Below are 16284 nucleotides of genomic sequence, written 5' to 3' on the forward strand. Positions count from 1 at the left end.
ACACCCCAAAAACAAAAAATCCAATTTAAAAATGGGCAGAAGACATGAATACATATTTCTCCAAAGAAGACACCCAGATGGCCAACATCACTCATCATCAGGGAAATACAAATCAAAACTACAATGAGACATCACCCCACACCTATCAGAATGGCTGAAATCAACAACACAAGAAATGACAGGTGTTGGTGAGGATGTGGAGAAAGGGGTACCCTCTTGCACTGTTGGTGGGAATGCAAACTGGTGCAGCCACTCTGGAAAATAGTATGGGGTTTTCTCAAGAAGTTAAAAACAGAAGTATCCTACAATCTAGCAATTGTACTACTAAGTATTTACCCAAAGAATACAAAAATACTAATTCAAAGGGATACATGCACCCCGATGTTTATAGCAGCATTATCTACAATAGCCAAATTATAGAATCAGCCCAAGTGTCCATCAACTGATGAATGGATAAAGTGGATGTGGTATATAAACACAATGGAATATCACTCAGCCATAGAAAGAATGAAATCTTGGCCATAGATCGAGCTAGAGAGTTATTATTATGCTAGGCAAAATAAGTCACTCAGAGAAACACAAATACATATGATTTCACTCATGTGGAATTTCAGAAACAAAACAAATGAGCAAAGGAGAAAAAGGAGAGAGAGAGGACAACCAAGAAACAGATATTTAATTATAGAGAACAAACTGATGGTTACCAGAATGGAGGTGGGTGGGAGGATGGTTAAATAGGTGATGGGGATTAAGAAGGGCACTTGTGATGAACACTAAGTATTATACGAAAGTCTTGAATTGCTGTCTTGTATACTTGAAATTAATATTACGCTGTATATCAATGAACTGGAATTTGAATAAAAACTTTAAGAAAAAAGCTAATAAAAAAGTTTAAATTCACCCAGTCCAAAATCAGGTTCATCGTAGCTACCTCAATTTCCACAAACTGACAAGTTAGCAACCCCCTATTTCCATTAGTGATGTGCATATTTCATTCTCAACTACATTCAGAATATGAGATCTGTGTTTTACTTCAGTCTTCAACTGTAACCATCCAGCAGCTACAAACTTATATACTCCATTTCCTTAACACTGGCTCTAGTATCTAGCTTCATTTTGTATAAAGAACTGAAAAGCTCACAAACCATGCAATCTGAAGCAAAAAACTTAACCTCAATTCATTTATCAGCAAAACTAGGAAGATAATAAATAATACCTACTGGATTCTTATAAGGATCAAATGAGAAAGTGGTGAAAAACACTTTTGTAAACTGCAAAGCTCTATGCATATTCAAAATGTAATTTAGTTGTTTTTCACGGCAAGGGTTTTATGATTTTTTATTGCCTTTACTGCCAACCTAATATAAGTTTCATTACTATCCCAAAAACCTCCTTAACCTCTAAACTAGTTTTTATACTTCTGTGTCTCCCTGATTCCAAATCATTCTGCAAATATTTTCCCATATCTCTCATAGTGCTAGAATGTCCTTGGTTCATTATTCAGTAACAAAATCTCTTAATGACTCCAAAGTTCCAATGGAATTCAGAAAATACTCTCCAGTCTATCAGAAGCCTTCCATCATATGGTCCTGACCTACCTTTGTATATGTATCTGTATTTCCCATTAATTCTCTCTAATACATTGTAACATACTCACAATCACAGGCCCAAAACAAAATCCTTTACTTAATGGGTTCACAAAATCCCTTCTTTTAAAATCCCTACTCTCCTTTCAGATAAATTACCTATCATACTTTGTCATGAGCACATCTTGGCACTTCTGCTCAGATATGAACTTGTCTTTCTCTAAAATTTAACAACACATTATACCTTTCTCAAGGAACACGCCCTGCCTAGTATTTTGCTCCTAGAATGGTACTGTACATTCTACAAGACCATATGGGCTGTGTGTGAATCATTTTTTAATTAGCCTGTAGTAACTAGGATAGCAATCTGCACTTTATAGATGCTCAAGAAAGCATTCGTCCTATTTAATTGTGTTGATATTCAGTTCCTAATCTCAGGGGAAAAAATAATGATTTCGTAAGTAAGGTTTTTGTAGTTTTAGTTTTAGTTTTTAGTTTTCCCATTTCTAACAGATTGAGTGAGTTTCTAAAAATGGTTCTCAACTCAAATCTGAGTTAGGCTGACCTGGGGAGTTTTTTCAAACAATTCATGTTTAGACTGTATCCCAAGCCTACTGAACCAGTATCTGTATCTGGAGAGGTATTATGTTAAGGAAAAGTGCTTCAAGTTACATCTCCAGCTGCTGCAAATGGTCCACAATGTTTCTGGCAATAAATGAAAAAACACATTTTACTCTTGATTACAGGAAAACTTCAAGGTTTTCTATCTTATAGAATGGAGATGACACTTGAGATCATTATAGAGATGTGCAAGATATTCTTCAATATAAGCAAAAAGAAAACCTGTTTGAAAATGAATGAAAAATCTTTTGGGATACACATGATAAAAATACTTGAAGTCACAAATATGTTAATTTTAAAACTCTTTTTAATTTTTATTTATTTTTGAGAGAGAAAAACAGAATGTGATCAGGGGAGGGGCAGAGAGAGAGGGAGACACAGAATCTGAAGCAGGCTCCATGCTCCGAGCTGTCAGCACAGAGCCTGATGCAGGGCTTGAACCCACGAACGCTGAGATCATGACCTGAGCTGAAGTCAGACACTTAACCAACTGAGCCACCCAAGCGCCCCACAAATATGTTAACTTCGTAGTGAAAAACAATTACCATGCATGGGAAGAAGAGGTAGGGCTTTGTGTTCTTCTTTTGGAAAATTCAACACATTTTTCATGCATGTTATAATATAAATAGGCTGTATTTTTGCAGACTAAAATTACAAATTGCAAAATAGTCTGAAGGATGGCATGAGATGATAATAAAAAGGACAAAAAGAAACAATGTTGTGTTGCTTCAGAGCTGAATGACTGAATATCTTGTCTATACAAGTGTCCATCAATTGAAATGGTATTTAAAACTCTGCTTCCTTTCATTAGGAGACTGTTCTTTGGCTAAAAGCATCTATATAAGAAATTATTCCTGAATGTTTTAAAATATAATAGAAACAGAAAGGTTTTAATTTTAAGGACAAAAACTAAGAACCCATGGAGATGCTAACAGGAACCTGAATCACAACCTTCTGAGGTAAAGCAGGTGGTACCTTAATTTTCATGGAGAATAAAGTGCAGTTAAAGGTTTCTTTTTTGTTATTGCTTGATATTAAAATAGGATCTAGAATTCTACATTTGGAAAATACTGATTGAATTTGCATATGATTTAGATGTTTTTGTCTCTTCAACTAATAAGAGTGCAATACATATTAATTTAATGAATGAAAAAATTAAGATAAATCACATGTAATATAAACAAATCTCACAAACTTAATGTTGAGGGAAGCCAGACACCAAAGAGTACCTACTACTTAATTCCATTTGTTTAATTCAGAAACAGGCAACACTGAAGTATGTTAACAAAAGTCAGGAAGGTGGTTAACTAGAAGGAGGGGAAATAATGAATGGAAGAGGGAAGAGGAAGGCTTCTGCAGTGCTGGTAAAGCTGTTTCTTTCTTTCTTTTTTTTTCTTTTTTTTTTAACATTCATTACTTTTTTAGAGACAGAGTGTGAGTGAGGGAGGGAGACACAGAATCTAAAGCAGGCTCTGAGCTGTCAACACAGAGCCCGATGTGGGGTTTGAACTCAAGGACGGCGAAATCATGACCTGAGCGGAAGTCACTTAACTGACTGAGCCACCCAGGAGTCCCAGTGGTAAAGCTGTTTCTTGATGTGGGTGCTGAATATACTGTATTGAATGCTGTATTCAAATTTGTGAAAATTCATTGAGCTGTATATTTATGATGTGTGCACTTTTCTATACTACATTAACGTTGAATTAAAGTTTATTTTACACCTCCTGCTCTGTGCTGACAGATCAGAGCCTGGAGCCTGCTTTGGATTCTGTGTCTTCCTCTCTCTCTCTGCCTCTCCCCTGCTCACACTCTGTCTCTCTCTGTCTCTCAAAAAATAAATAAATAAAATGTTAAAAAGTTTATTTTAAAAAAGGACCCTTTAGCTCCATCTCTTATTATGTTTGGAAAGACCTTCCAAATTCAGAGATTATTTTGTAGTCTTCTATTTTCTTTTCTTTGTGTTTTATTCTTTTCATTTATGTGGCTATTTTTTGGTCAATGGTATGAGTTTTAATTAATTCTTAATTAAACTTAAATCTTACTTAAATCTTACACATAAATTATTTCAAATCATGTAAAATGCTCAATTGGTTATTTTCCAATTTGTCATTCTTCCTATTCTCATTCTAAATTAAAACTTGACCGGCCTTGAAAACACAGGCTTCTTTCCCAGCAGGTCTGAACCTGACTTATTGTAGAATATTGGGTCCTGAGAGTTATAGATCTTACTACTAAATCATGTTGATAAGCCAAATTAAAAAGTAACATTTTCAGGTAATTTGAGTTCTTTTCCTGTGATGTAGGGGAGCGACATTTACCACTCTAAAATGTGTCTCTTTAAAGTTTTATCCATGTAAGTAATCTCTACACCCAACATGGGCTCAAATTTACAACCCCAAGATCAAGAGTCGTATGCTCCTCTAACTGAGCTAGCCAACCTCCCCCAAAATGTGCCTCTTTTGCATGTGGATTATTTTATGCTGATTATTTTTAAGAAACAGAAGGCTTGGAAGAACCTTTGACCTTCCACCTAATTGCCTAACAGAATTTAGATAGAGGACCAACTCCAGGAAGGGAACTATCACCATAGATTACTATACTATGAACTAGGTATAGTAAGCAGGGAGGTAAACCCCCTATAAAACTCCTATGGTGAACAGACCTATCAAAGTCTGTTTGTTAAAATTCCTCCTGTGTCCCAATTATTTCTGTAGGGCCCAGCAAACATTTCTTACCAAACACTTATTCTTTTTTTATCTTCCTGTGAATAAATCTTCTTTCCCTTTGAAGTCCCAGACCTCTACCCATTTCTCCTTAACTCTGAATGGGATATAAGCCTCAATTGCCTAGCTGCCTCTGGCCCTTATAGTCTTTATGGCACTCCCATATATATGTAATTAAGTTTGATTTTCTCTTGTTAATCTGTCTTATGCCAATTTAAATCTTAGACCAGTTGAAAGATTCTTGAAGGATAAAGGAAAATTTTTCCTTCCCAACAATGTCAATGAGTTAATCCTAATTCAGCAATGGTGGCATTGAGATACAAAATCACTTGTTTTGAAAACACAGACTTGTAACCCACATCTTTTCTGACACACATTTATAAAACCTCAGCTCCACCCATTTTCCCTCTTTCCAGAGTTTGCCAGAATGTTCTGTGCTATTCTCAACAGTTCTCTACAAATTCCCATTATTCTTTTTCTAGAACTATATAAATCCTATGACTAAAAATTCTGTTTCTCCACTACTATGATTCAGGATTTCTTTTGTTCCAATTCCTTTTCTCTTTCCCTAAACTGCACTGTAAAACCTTTTTCTACTGTACTGTTGCTCTCTTTACTATTCTTTCAGTATCCATAGACTTAAAAACAAATTATTCCCATCACAATGTTGAATTATGATACTGTTGCCAAAATAAATACCAATTTTAGCCTTGTAACAAATATTTACACTCTTTTCATAAATATCCACATTTATTTCACCTTTTAACCTTGTGGAAACTAAAAAATTATAGAACTAACTGTAGGAAAATCATGAATTCACATTAATTACAATAATGGCATGATTTCATTACTTATTTCTTAGATATGCTGGACTTGGCAAATGACTGGAAATGGTAGCTGAGAGCAAGGGAGGAGTCAATATCATGTTTCAAGTCTGCAAGCCTGGGATTATGATAATGTCTGGAGATAACACTCGAGAGTGAAATCCAGTAGAGTCCAAGTAAATGTAAAAATATAAAAACATTTGTCTACTTAACCACTGTTCAGAGTGAGTCTACTCTAAACCTCTTTGTCTACTCTTTACAATTCAATCTCTTATGAGCCTTTCCTACTACTCCAGTTTCCAAGGACCTTCCCTAGGGCTCCCCAGGTCACCCTATAATCCAACAATTAAAAAGTTGACCCTAACAAAGAAAAGGGTTTCCAGGGACCTATTTTAATTGCACAGCTGTCATCTATTTTGATGGTTGATAAACATTTTGAATATCACCCCTGGTAATCTCACAATAAAATAAAACCTATGAGAGGAAAGGCAGATTTAGTGGTGAAGTTGATGATTAATTCACATTGGACATAATTAAATAGACTCAGTTTCTTTGTTAAATACAAAAAAAAAAATCTAAGGTGTCTACAAATAGTTTTTAAAAAGTGAGAAAATGACAGCTGAATTAATTACTGCCTGAAGTTTCAACTAAAGAGATATAATCGCTAACATCATTCAAGATAATTTCATAATTTCAAGTAAAGGGCAGAAATGAGAAGACAAATAACCATCACTGATAGAGGATTGGGTGTTTATCAGAAAGACAACAGAGTTATTTCAAATACTCTCTTCTGTAACATTGAAATAACACAAGAAGCTACTCCATTAAAGACACTGTAACTTACATTGTGGGAAACAGTAAGACAAAATACAGTCCTTAACCTCAGGGAGTTTACAATTTAATATGACAGCTAAAGCAGAAACAAAATTTCAGCATAAATCATAATATGCTAGATATGCTAATTAGCATTCCTAAATGGTAAACACAATACACAAAAGAGAGGGATTAAATGAATTTAGATGTATAGGAAAAGCTTTCAGACAATTTGAGACTATTTAACTTGGGCTGAGGGGCATCTGGGTGGCTCAGTCAGTCAAGCATCTGACTTAGGCTCAGGTCATGATCTCAGCATTCATGGGTTCGAGCCCCACGTTGGGCTCTGTGCTGACAGCTCAGAGCCTGGAACCTGCTTCAGAGTCTTTGTCTCCCTCTCCCTCTGCCCCTCCCCTGCTCATGCTCTGTCTCTCCTTCAAAATTAAATGAACATTTAAAAAAAATTTTTTTTTTAATTTAAATTGGACCAGAACAGAAAAACAACAGGCAAAAATTAACACAGAAATGGAAGGACATATAAAACACATTAAAGAAAATTAAAATACTCTTGTATAAAGATTAGAATTGTGTATTTTCACTAGCCTGACAAATTGTTTAGCACATAATAAATGCTCAATAACAATTTCTTCCAAAATTAGTTAATAGAATTTCTATTAGGACATAGAGACATAAAAAAATGATTACCACCTTAGATATCATCATATACATAATTAAATCAGTCTTTAATGAGGGTAAGAATTATAGATTGGAGGGAAAAGGGGACAAAACCCCACAAACTATATGTGAGGAAAATCATTACCTAAATTCGTAGGAGGTGGAGGAACAAACGGTATGGCAGTAAACAACACGTAGATTATGAAATTCCATTTATCTACATTTTTAAAAAGTCTCCAAGGAGTGGAGGTGGTGGAACAAGAAAAGGAAAGTGAATACACATTTAGGACATTCAGGGTTAACTGCAAGCAATCAGACAGCTATTGTTAGGGAAAGTTTAATTAGAGTGAGAAAATTTTAAGTAATGAAAAAACTACAAAAGGTTTGCATGTGCTTCTCCTAAATGAGTTATAAATGCCTTGGACAACTTACAAGTAAATTCTTGAGTGGGGCACTGGACCGAGAATGACTGTTATTTCACACCATGATGATGCATAATTGCAGAACTAAAACATCAAGTGTGTTTATCAACTATCTTCAAAGGGAACAGACTAGAAAATGATAGATAGCACTTACATGGTATTTCCCAGATAAATGAAATTTGCACTTATTCTAAGTGTCACTATTTAAAACGACTACATTAGACACCATGCAGAGCGCTAATAAAACCTTTACTCTCCTTGTTCAGCACATTTCAAGAGTCAAATTTTATGACTGGCAGCTCACTAGTTCAGCCTTTTCATGAAGTCATCTTCGAGAGATAGCGATCTACTCGGTGGCCCATTTACAATCAGTCCCACATCAGAGCCACGAGGTTTTAACGCAGAGCTGTTCTGTGAACGCTCCCTGAATTTTAAACGAGCCACAAAGTCAGCTGAAGCTACTTCAAGCAATTGAAGCTTTTCAAAGATACTACCACTGATTGCTTTGTAACCCAGACAAGTCAGTTTCTCAGCACTTCAGCTTTTCAATTGTTAAAATGAGGTTTTAAATATTCTTCCTTCACATCACTTGACGAAATGGTGGGGATTATGGAGACGATTTTAGTAAAGTGGTTTTAACTTGTTGAAAATTGGTACATTTACACTGATTATTCATACTAAGGTCAAGCAATGTCTCTGCACTCAGACCACTGCCAAGGTGTTTAAATAGAAAAGGACAAGTGACTATATTTCTTCTGTTGCAAATTAGCTCAGGCTACCCATTTTAATGTCAACTGGTTACTTGCACAACAGCATTGCCACATTTTTGTAGGCATCAGGGTGCACAAGATGTTTGTTACAGAATTAATCTCAAGTTGATGAATTACGTTAAACATACCATTAGATTTCTGACCCCAAATCACACCACTTCGTGAAGTTCCTAATCTGCGAATATAATTATCACCTCACTTATCTGAAGCACCCTAGCTAGTAAAACAAAAAGTGATTGTAAGCAAGTAACACTGTCAAGCATTGTTCACTTAAATTCTTGACTGAAATATTCTCTCTGAACTGACAGATCAGGTTACTTTATGGGTTACCTATGGTTAAATTCATACACAAAATAATATAGATATCTGAACAGTTTTCCACCACTTTGTAAGGGGACACTCAAAACTATGACATACAGACAAATAAAACTGATTTAAAAATAAAACAAAGAGCTGATATAAAGTTACTTAAGATGTATATTATATGGGTTTAATTAAACTTTACATCGTGCTATCTGGTATGACAGTTGCCAACCAGATGTTGCAGTAGGGCACTGGGAATACAGTCAGTCTGAATGAGGTATGCTGCAAGCATCAATAACATACCGGATTTCAAAGACTTAGTATAAAAAATGTAAAATGTCTCATTACTAATTATATTGATATTGATTCTATATTAAAATAATATTTTGCATATATAGAATTAAATAAAATATATTATTACATCATTTTCATTGGTTTATTTTTAGTTTTCAATGTTGCTACTAGAAAATGTTAAATTACATATGTGATTTGCATTATATTTATACTGGACAATGCTGATATAGCTGTCAAAAACAGGTGAGAGGAATCCACTGAGTAAATAATCTTTTTTCTAAATAGAGGAAACAAAAGTTCTCAACCTAGATACAGAATTTAAAAATTGATACATGTACATGATTCATGACAAATACTAAAGACAACAGGAAACAGTTTCTGCTGATAATTACATTGTATCATGAAATATAATGAATGTCAAATCATGTTCACCCTGATTTCAGGAAAGAACATCTACATTGGGAAATTATGTCAGATAAGCAAAATGTGTGTAGAAAGTATAATAACCATGTTATCATAAGCATATGTAACCACAAGCTGGAATATCAACTTGTAGAACAATCTACACAGTGACTACTACACATTATAAAACTAGTATCTAGATTCTATGGCTTTTAGGCATTATTGTTATTAGAGACTAATGTGCCTTTTAAATTTCATAAATCATATTTATTTAGAAGACTTATCAAAAATTATTTAATTATTTTAATTTTTCTTTTTATATGTCATTCTCAAACATCATTTTGCTAACACTGAAAAGCTAATTACTATACCCGGGTCATATAAAATTATGCACTGAAGTTTCTTAGATTAAAATATGGATCTATATTCTGGATTAAAGAAAGAGCATTTTGACCCGTTAAAAAATTATTAAACCAGTTATAAAATTATAATACACTCCTGCAATTATTCTGCTAATCATATAATTCATTTCCAAGGAATGTTCAAAGTTCCCCCTAACAATTCTTCCCCTGCCACCATCATCCCCTTTTGATTGTCAGACAGTCTTACTCCCGAGAGTTCTTTTGAACATGCTGTTAATGATGGTATATGGAGGTGGAATTTAAAATTAAATCAACATGGGATCCACCACCACCAATAGGTGAAGATCCAATGACAAGATGAGTTCATCAAATTTCAACACCTAAATGTTTTCTTTCCATCTAAATTCATGTCTCAAAAGTAAATCATTGTATATCAAAAAAAAAACACAAAACCTAATGACCCAAATGCTTCACTTCCTTTAACCACATTCTATAATCCCCCCATCTTTCTATTTCTACTCTCCCTCATGAGCTTGTTCTCACTCAAGCTCTTATTCTCATAATCTAAGACAGCTCATTTATCAATTGGATAGCTATCAAGATTCTTTCAAAATCTGAAATACTCATTTACCTCTCCTAACTTCCTGTTACATAAGACTTGCTACCTAGGAATGCTTCATCCACCTCTCTGAGTAATATAAAATGTTAGGTAATGGCATACTTACGTTAAAACGTTTCTTAAATAGTACTTGCATTCTTCTTCATTACAACATTATCAATTGCCAAAGAATCATAGAGTAAGACCAATGTCCAGGTTGAAGGCTTTTATTTATATAACATGATTTATAATTATAATGTTAGAGAAATATAGTGTATTATTTATGAGTGAACTGTTGGACGAAGAACACTGCCAGGGTTCAAGTCCTGGCTCCACCATTTGTTACTTGTGTGACCTAGGCACATTACTTCTTTGCCTTGATTTTTTTATCTGTAAAATAGTATTAATACACTACCTATCTCTTACTGTGAAAATTAAATAAGGAATAACATGAAAAATGCTGAGAGAATACCTGGCATATTAAAAATATTCAATAAATCATATGCTCAAAACTCCAATATCAAAAAAGAAAGAAAAATGATAATTAAATTCCAAGGTAATTCTGATCTCCAAAACTATTCAAAATTTTTGTGGCTCAGAAGTAGACTGGAAGACAGAAAGAGAGTCATAAAATCTCACTTTTCAAAGCAGGACAATAAAACATCTACAATGTCTGCAAATTTTAGATTAAAGGTCATAGATGCAAATGAAATCTGAATTTATACACTTCATTTCAAAGTGTTCAAATTAAAATTTCCCTAATTTCCTAATAGAGAAAGGCCACCATTGTTGCATTCTAATTAAAATTTAAAACAGGGTATGATATAAAGCATAAAGTCCTGCTTTACTCAGATTGGCATTATTTCTTCTATTTATTCTGAGGTGCAAAACTCATTTTCTCAGTGAATAAAGTTTAATGAAGCAATGGAGCGAGCATATGTCTCTATGAGAAAACATAATGTTTTCTACTGAGATTTCTCCAGAATTCATGTAGAAATTGATTATCTTTCAGAGTAACTTTAGGGTTGCCTGGGTGGCTCAGTCAGTTAAGCATCCAACTCTGGACCTCGGCTCAGGTCATGATCTTGCAGTTTGTGAGTTCGAGCCCCGCCCCCCCCCCCCCCCCCCATTGGGCTCTACGCTGACAGTACAGAGCCTTCTTGGGATTCTCTCTCTCTCCTTCTCTCTCTGCCCCTCCCTCACTTGTGCTCTCTCTCTTTCAAAAATAAATAAATAAACTTAAAAAAAGAGTAACTTCAAATGGTGTTAGGATGCTTTAGCACAGTCATGCTTGAGATACCACTTGAAGAATGAAACCAATTATTTGGTGAGAGCTGAAGTGTGGGATAGTATCTTCACCTCTCTCTCCATCCCCCCTTATCAGTCCACAAAAAGGAGAAAATACTAGTTGGGCCAAATTCATGTCACCAATTGGACCATGTATGCAAATGAATGGATGGGGGTGGGGGAGAGGGGAAAATGGGTGATGGGCAATGAGGAGGACACTTGTCAGAATGAGCACTGGGTGTTGTATGGAAGCCAATTCGATAATAAATTATATTTTAAAAAAAAAAGGAATGACCTAGGGCAAAGTGAGATGTGAGCATTTCTGGGTCCCTTGGCTTAACATCATTTAAAACCACATCAGTACTGGGGCGCCTGGGTGGCTGGGTCAGTTAAGCATCTGACTTTGGCTCAGAACATGATCTGAGTTTGTGGGTTCGAGCCCCACGTCAGGCTCTGTGCTGACAGCTCAGAGCCTGGAGCCTGCTTCAAATTCTGTGTCTCCCTCTCTCTCTGCCCCTCCCTCACTCTCATGCTCTGTCTCTCAAAAATGAATAAATGTTAAAAAAAATAGTTTTTAAAAACACCTCAGTATTAATCCTACTTAAAACAGTAGAAACAGTGGAAAAATAAAGAAGAAAGAGAAAAAAGTAGTGTGTAACTTCTCTGTTAGTATTTAACATGTACTGTGATATGCAGAGGAAAACCATGATTTTGGAGCTCTGAACATTGGCAATCACCAGACATAATTCTAGAGTTTTGTTTTGTTTGTGAGGTATGTGCCTTTTTTAGGGGGTTAGGGGTACTCAAGTGTTCCCATGGATGACAGGGCATAAAAAGTTATAGGAATCTTCAGGGAAATTATGAGGCACAGACATTTGAGAATCACTACTATGCAGCTATATAAGACATCTGTAAGTTTTCCAATGAAAAATCAAGTCCCAGTTGAAAATCTGCAATGTTACTAAAAATGAGGAAGACCTCTATTTTATTCTCCAAATTGAAAAATTACACCAATGCTTAAAATCCCATGTAAGCACCTCAGTAACATTTGGCAACATCACACAATCTGCAATCTGAAGATTAAAATTAAAACATATGGTCATATTGATATATTTTTAAAGAAAACAAATTTCAAGAGCAAGAATAAAAGAAGAGATTGTCTTACCTCCCATCTCGATCCCAGTCATACACCTCTACTTTGATTGTTCTGTCCATGAGGAAAACATACACATAAAGTTACTTAGTAAGATTAAAATAACAAGATTGAGCATTAAAAAATAAGTTGCAGATTTTCTTAGATGAAATAATGTAGGTTCCATAAAATAGTTTGAAGTTGATTTTGTTGATTTTATTACTATATTTTGATTTATATCTTAAAATGGGCTTTTCAAATCTTACTGATTCTTCAAAGGCATAGGGAAAGTATATGGGAGGAGCATGCGGAATTTGACATAGCTCCTCAATGAGAAGGTCTGCAACTACTTTCCTACTCTTGAAAACCATTGTGTTAGAGCAGGATTTCTCGATTTTAGCATGAATCACAATCACATGGAAAGCTTCTCACACCTTGAATTGTTGGGCTTCATGCCCAGAGTTCAGTGGGCTTGAGTTGGGGCCTAAGAATTTGAATTTCTACCAAGTTAAACCAGGTGATGCTGATGCTGCTCATCAAGAACCACACTGCAAGAACCACTTTCTTACAAAATGAGTTCAGTTAGGTAAAGTTATGATCTTGTTAAATGAATAAAAATGACATTCAACTTCAATTTTCAAGGAAATTTAACGACATGCTGCTAATCAATAGTTCCTTCTACACTAGTTAATAGAATAAATTTGCATTTTTCTAATACTCAAGTAACAAGATAAATAAAATAGCAAAGATATTGGGTTTTTACTTTCTATTTATTTGCTTTTCCTTTGGGGGTAAGGGCTTTAATTATAAACCTCATAATCAACTTCTATTTGAAAAAGAAAAAAAAAACTTTAATGTCAAGAAATCTTAAGATATATTGTGGGAGGATCTTCAGGGTCACCTCACCCAGTTACTTGTAAAGCACCAGAATCTCCCTGTCCTCCATCTATATAACTTTTATGATTCAACATCCATGAGAACAGTGATGCCAAATAGCATTTTCCATAGGAGACTCTTAAATATGGAGAACAAACAGAGGGTTACTGGAGGGGCTGTGGGAGGGGGGATGGGCTAAATGGGTAAGGGGCATCAAGGAATCTACTCCTGAAATCATTGCTGCACCAAATGCTAACTAACTTGGATGTAAGTTAAATAATAATAATAATAATAGCATTTTCAAGAACGCCTCAGAGTTGATAATATACGTAGTCATAGTCTTCTACGTTTACTTATTCCACTCCAGAAAGATAATGCCAAATTAAAGCATTGAGGCAATGAAAATTCTACAGTGACTTTTGAATAATATGTCAAAACAAACTAAAATTTAATGTATTTTTAGCATTTTGCGTATTTCTGGCCTTGGAAAATCAATCAGTTGAACCAAACTTTAGTCAAATTATCCCTCTTCCCCAAATTATCATGAATAAAAAAAAAAGCTATTCAAAAATTCTGAATAAATCGTCTGTTGGTAAATACACATTTACATAGGTAAAGAAGCACCCTAATTTTTTTAAATTTGGCTTAGATTATCAGATACAAAATCTATAGTAAATATTCAAAACTCTCAGAAAAGTCGTCATTTATTTTACCTGTCATAATCACCATTACATAATGCTCTGACTGAGATCTTGAATGCTTGCCATACAGGATTTAGAGTGTTTTTGACAACTTCTGTTTTATGACAAATTGTAAAACTGTAAAAAAAAAAGTTTTCAGTTATTTTTATAATTCAGTTATTATATACAGCTTAAGCAGTAATTCTTCTTTTTCTTTCTTGTGTAGAACAAATGTTGTCAGTCTCTCTGTGGCTGGTATATCATTTAGCAAAAAGAGATTTGTTTTAAAACTTTAACGATAAGCTCACTACAACACAAAGCAATGAGATTCTGCAATAAGTTTGTGAAAGATGATCTTTTGCACATTCAATAAATTCTAAAGTTGCTTTGTAAATAATCTCTATAAAAATTGTGATGACAGGGGCGCCTGGGTGGCGCAGTCGGTTAAGCGTCCGACTTCAGCCAGGTCACGATCTCGCGGTCTGTGAGTTCGAGCCCCGCGTCAGGCTCTGGGCTGATGGCTCGGAGCCTGGAGCCTGTTTCCGATTCTGTGTCTCCTTCTCTCTCTCTGCCCCTCCCCCGTTCATGCTCTGTCTCTCTCTGTCCCAAAAATAAATAAAAAACGTTGGAAAAAAAAAAATTAAAAAAAAAAAATTGTGATGACAAATCAAACAGTGAAAAATATCTATGTATGCCCAACAAGATTAGCTTGTTATAGTGCTGAGAACAAAAACCTGGTTGGGTGGGTTGAAGACAGAAAAGAGAAACAGAAACAGAGTGTGGAAACAATATGTTTGGAGAGTTTAACTGTAAAGAGAAATTGGGGGTAGCTTCAGGGGATAGATTAGTCCCTAGAAAGTTTGTGGTTTTCGTTACTTTAAATTTTTCTCTCCAAAATGGAAGAAAAAACAGCAAGGTTGTATACTGAAGGAGAAGTCCCAGTAGATAGGGAAACAATTTATGATGCATAAGAGAGAGGGGAGAAAGGCTTCAGCAATGTCCTTAAATAGATGAAAGTGGATGGGATCCAGGGCATCAATGCAGAAGTTGGCCTTGGGACCTCAGATAGTCATTCTCTAGGAACATTCAAGAAGGCAGAGTGCACCGGAGATGCTGTGATGGGATCATGAGAAAGTTCTCCAACTGCCTCCATTTTCTTATGAAATAGGAAGCATGATCATCAGCAAAGAAGAAAGTGAGCAGATGTGCTCAAGTGCCTGGGAGAGAGGGAAAGTTGGTGGATTAAGTTAAAAAGTAGGATTCTTGAAGAGGCCTAAGGGCCCCACTTAAGGTAAACATCATGAATTTATAGTGAGACAACCCAGCTTATAGTTCTTTCTTTATCTAAACCATGGGCTCTATATATCTAAAGAGTACACAATAAGAGGTCAAATCTATGTAGCCTTAAAGGTGGTTTTCCGATTCAAATTCCAATGTTGTTTCCACCGAACCATTTCAATCTCCATATATCAATTAGGTCCTGGAAATGTTTTTGCCTAACATAAATGTATGCAAAGTTCATGAGCTATGAAATTATCCTGGCCAGAATGATACCCAAACCCAATCCTCAGGAAGACCTTAGTAATGAAGTGTTTCAAACACAGGGACCCCAGTAACAGTCATGAACATGAGAATATGACATAATCACTGTAGTGGACATACTGCACATAACCCCCACAAGACAATACTCTCATTTCAAAAAGGCTCTCAGTTGATTTTCCTCCTCTCAGTCAAGAAAAGTCTACTTCTACTAAGGGATCAAATAAAGGATCAAGTATTCATTACAAGATTTATGGCATTAGTGCTATCCCCTTTCTGGTAGTACCCTCGCCCATCTAAACAAACTCCTGCCACTAAATTCACAAGCTCAAGAGAACAGATCTGTGGTTATATGTTCTCAGAGTTGACTCACCCAA

General features: G+C 35.2%; 1 protein-coding gene across 1 annotated transcript in view; it reads right to left on the bottom strand.

Annotated features, from left to right (window-relative positions):
- CPNE8 (copine 8) overlaps window positions 1–16284 on the bottom strand; it is a 226106-nt gene that overhangs the window by 93804 nt on the left and 116018 nt on the right. Inside the window, exons 9-10 of the mRNA XM_007090800.3 lie at window positions 14402–14506; window positions 12846–12887 (exon numbers count right to left, since the gene is read on the bottom strand). Coding sequence (XP_007090862.1) covers window positions 12846–12887; window positions 14402–14506 — 147 coding nt within the window. The remainder of the gene's footprint in view (window positions 1–12845; window positions 12888–14401; window positions 14507–16284) is intronic.

Source organism: Panthera tigris, chromosome B4 (assembly GCF_018350195.1).
Source record: "Panthera tigris isolate Pti1 chromosome B4, P.tigris_Pti1_mat1.1, whole genome shotgun sequence".
NCBI classification, from domain to species: Eukaryota; Metazoa; Chordata; class Mammalia; order Carnivora; family Felidae; genus Panthera; species Panthera tigris.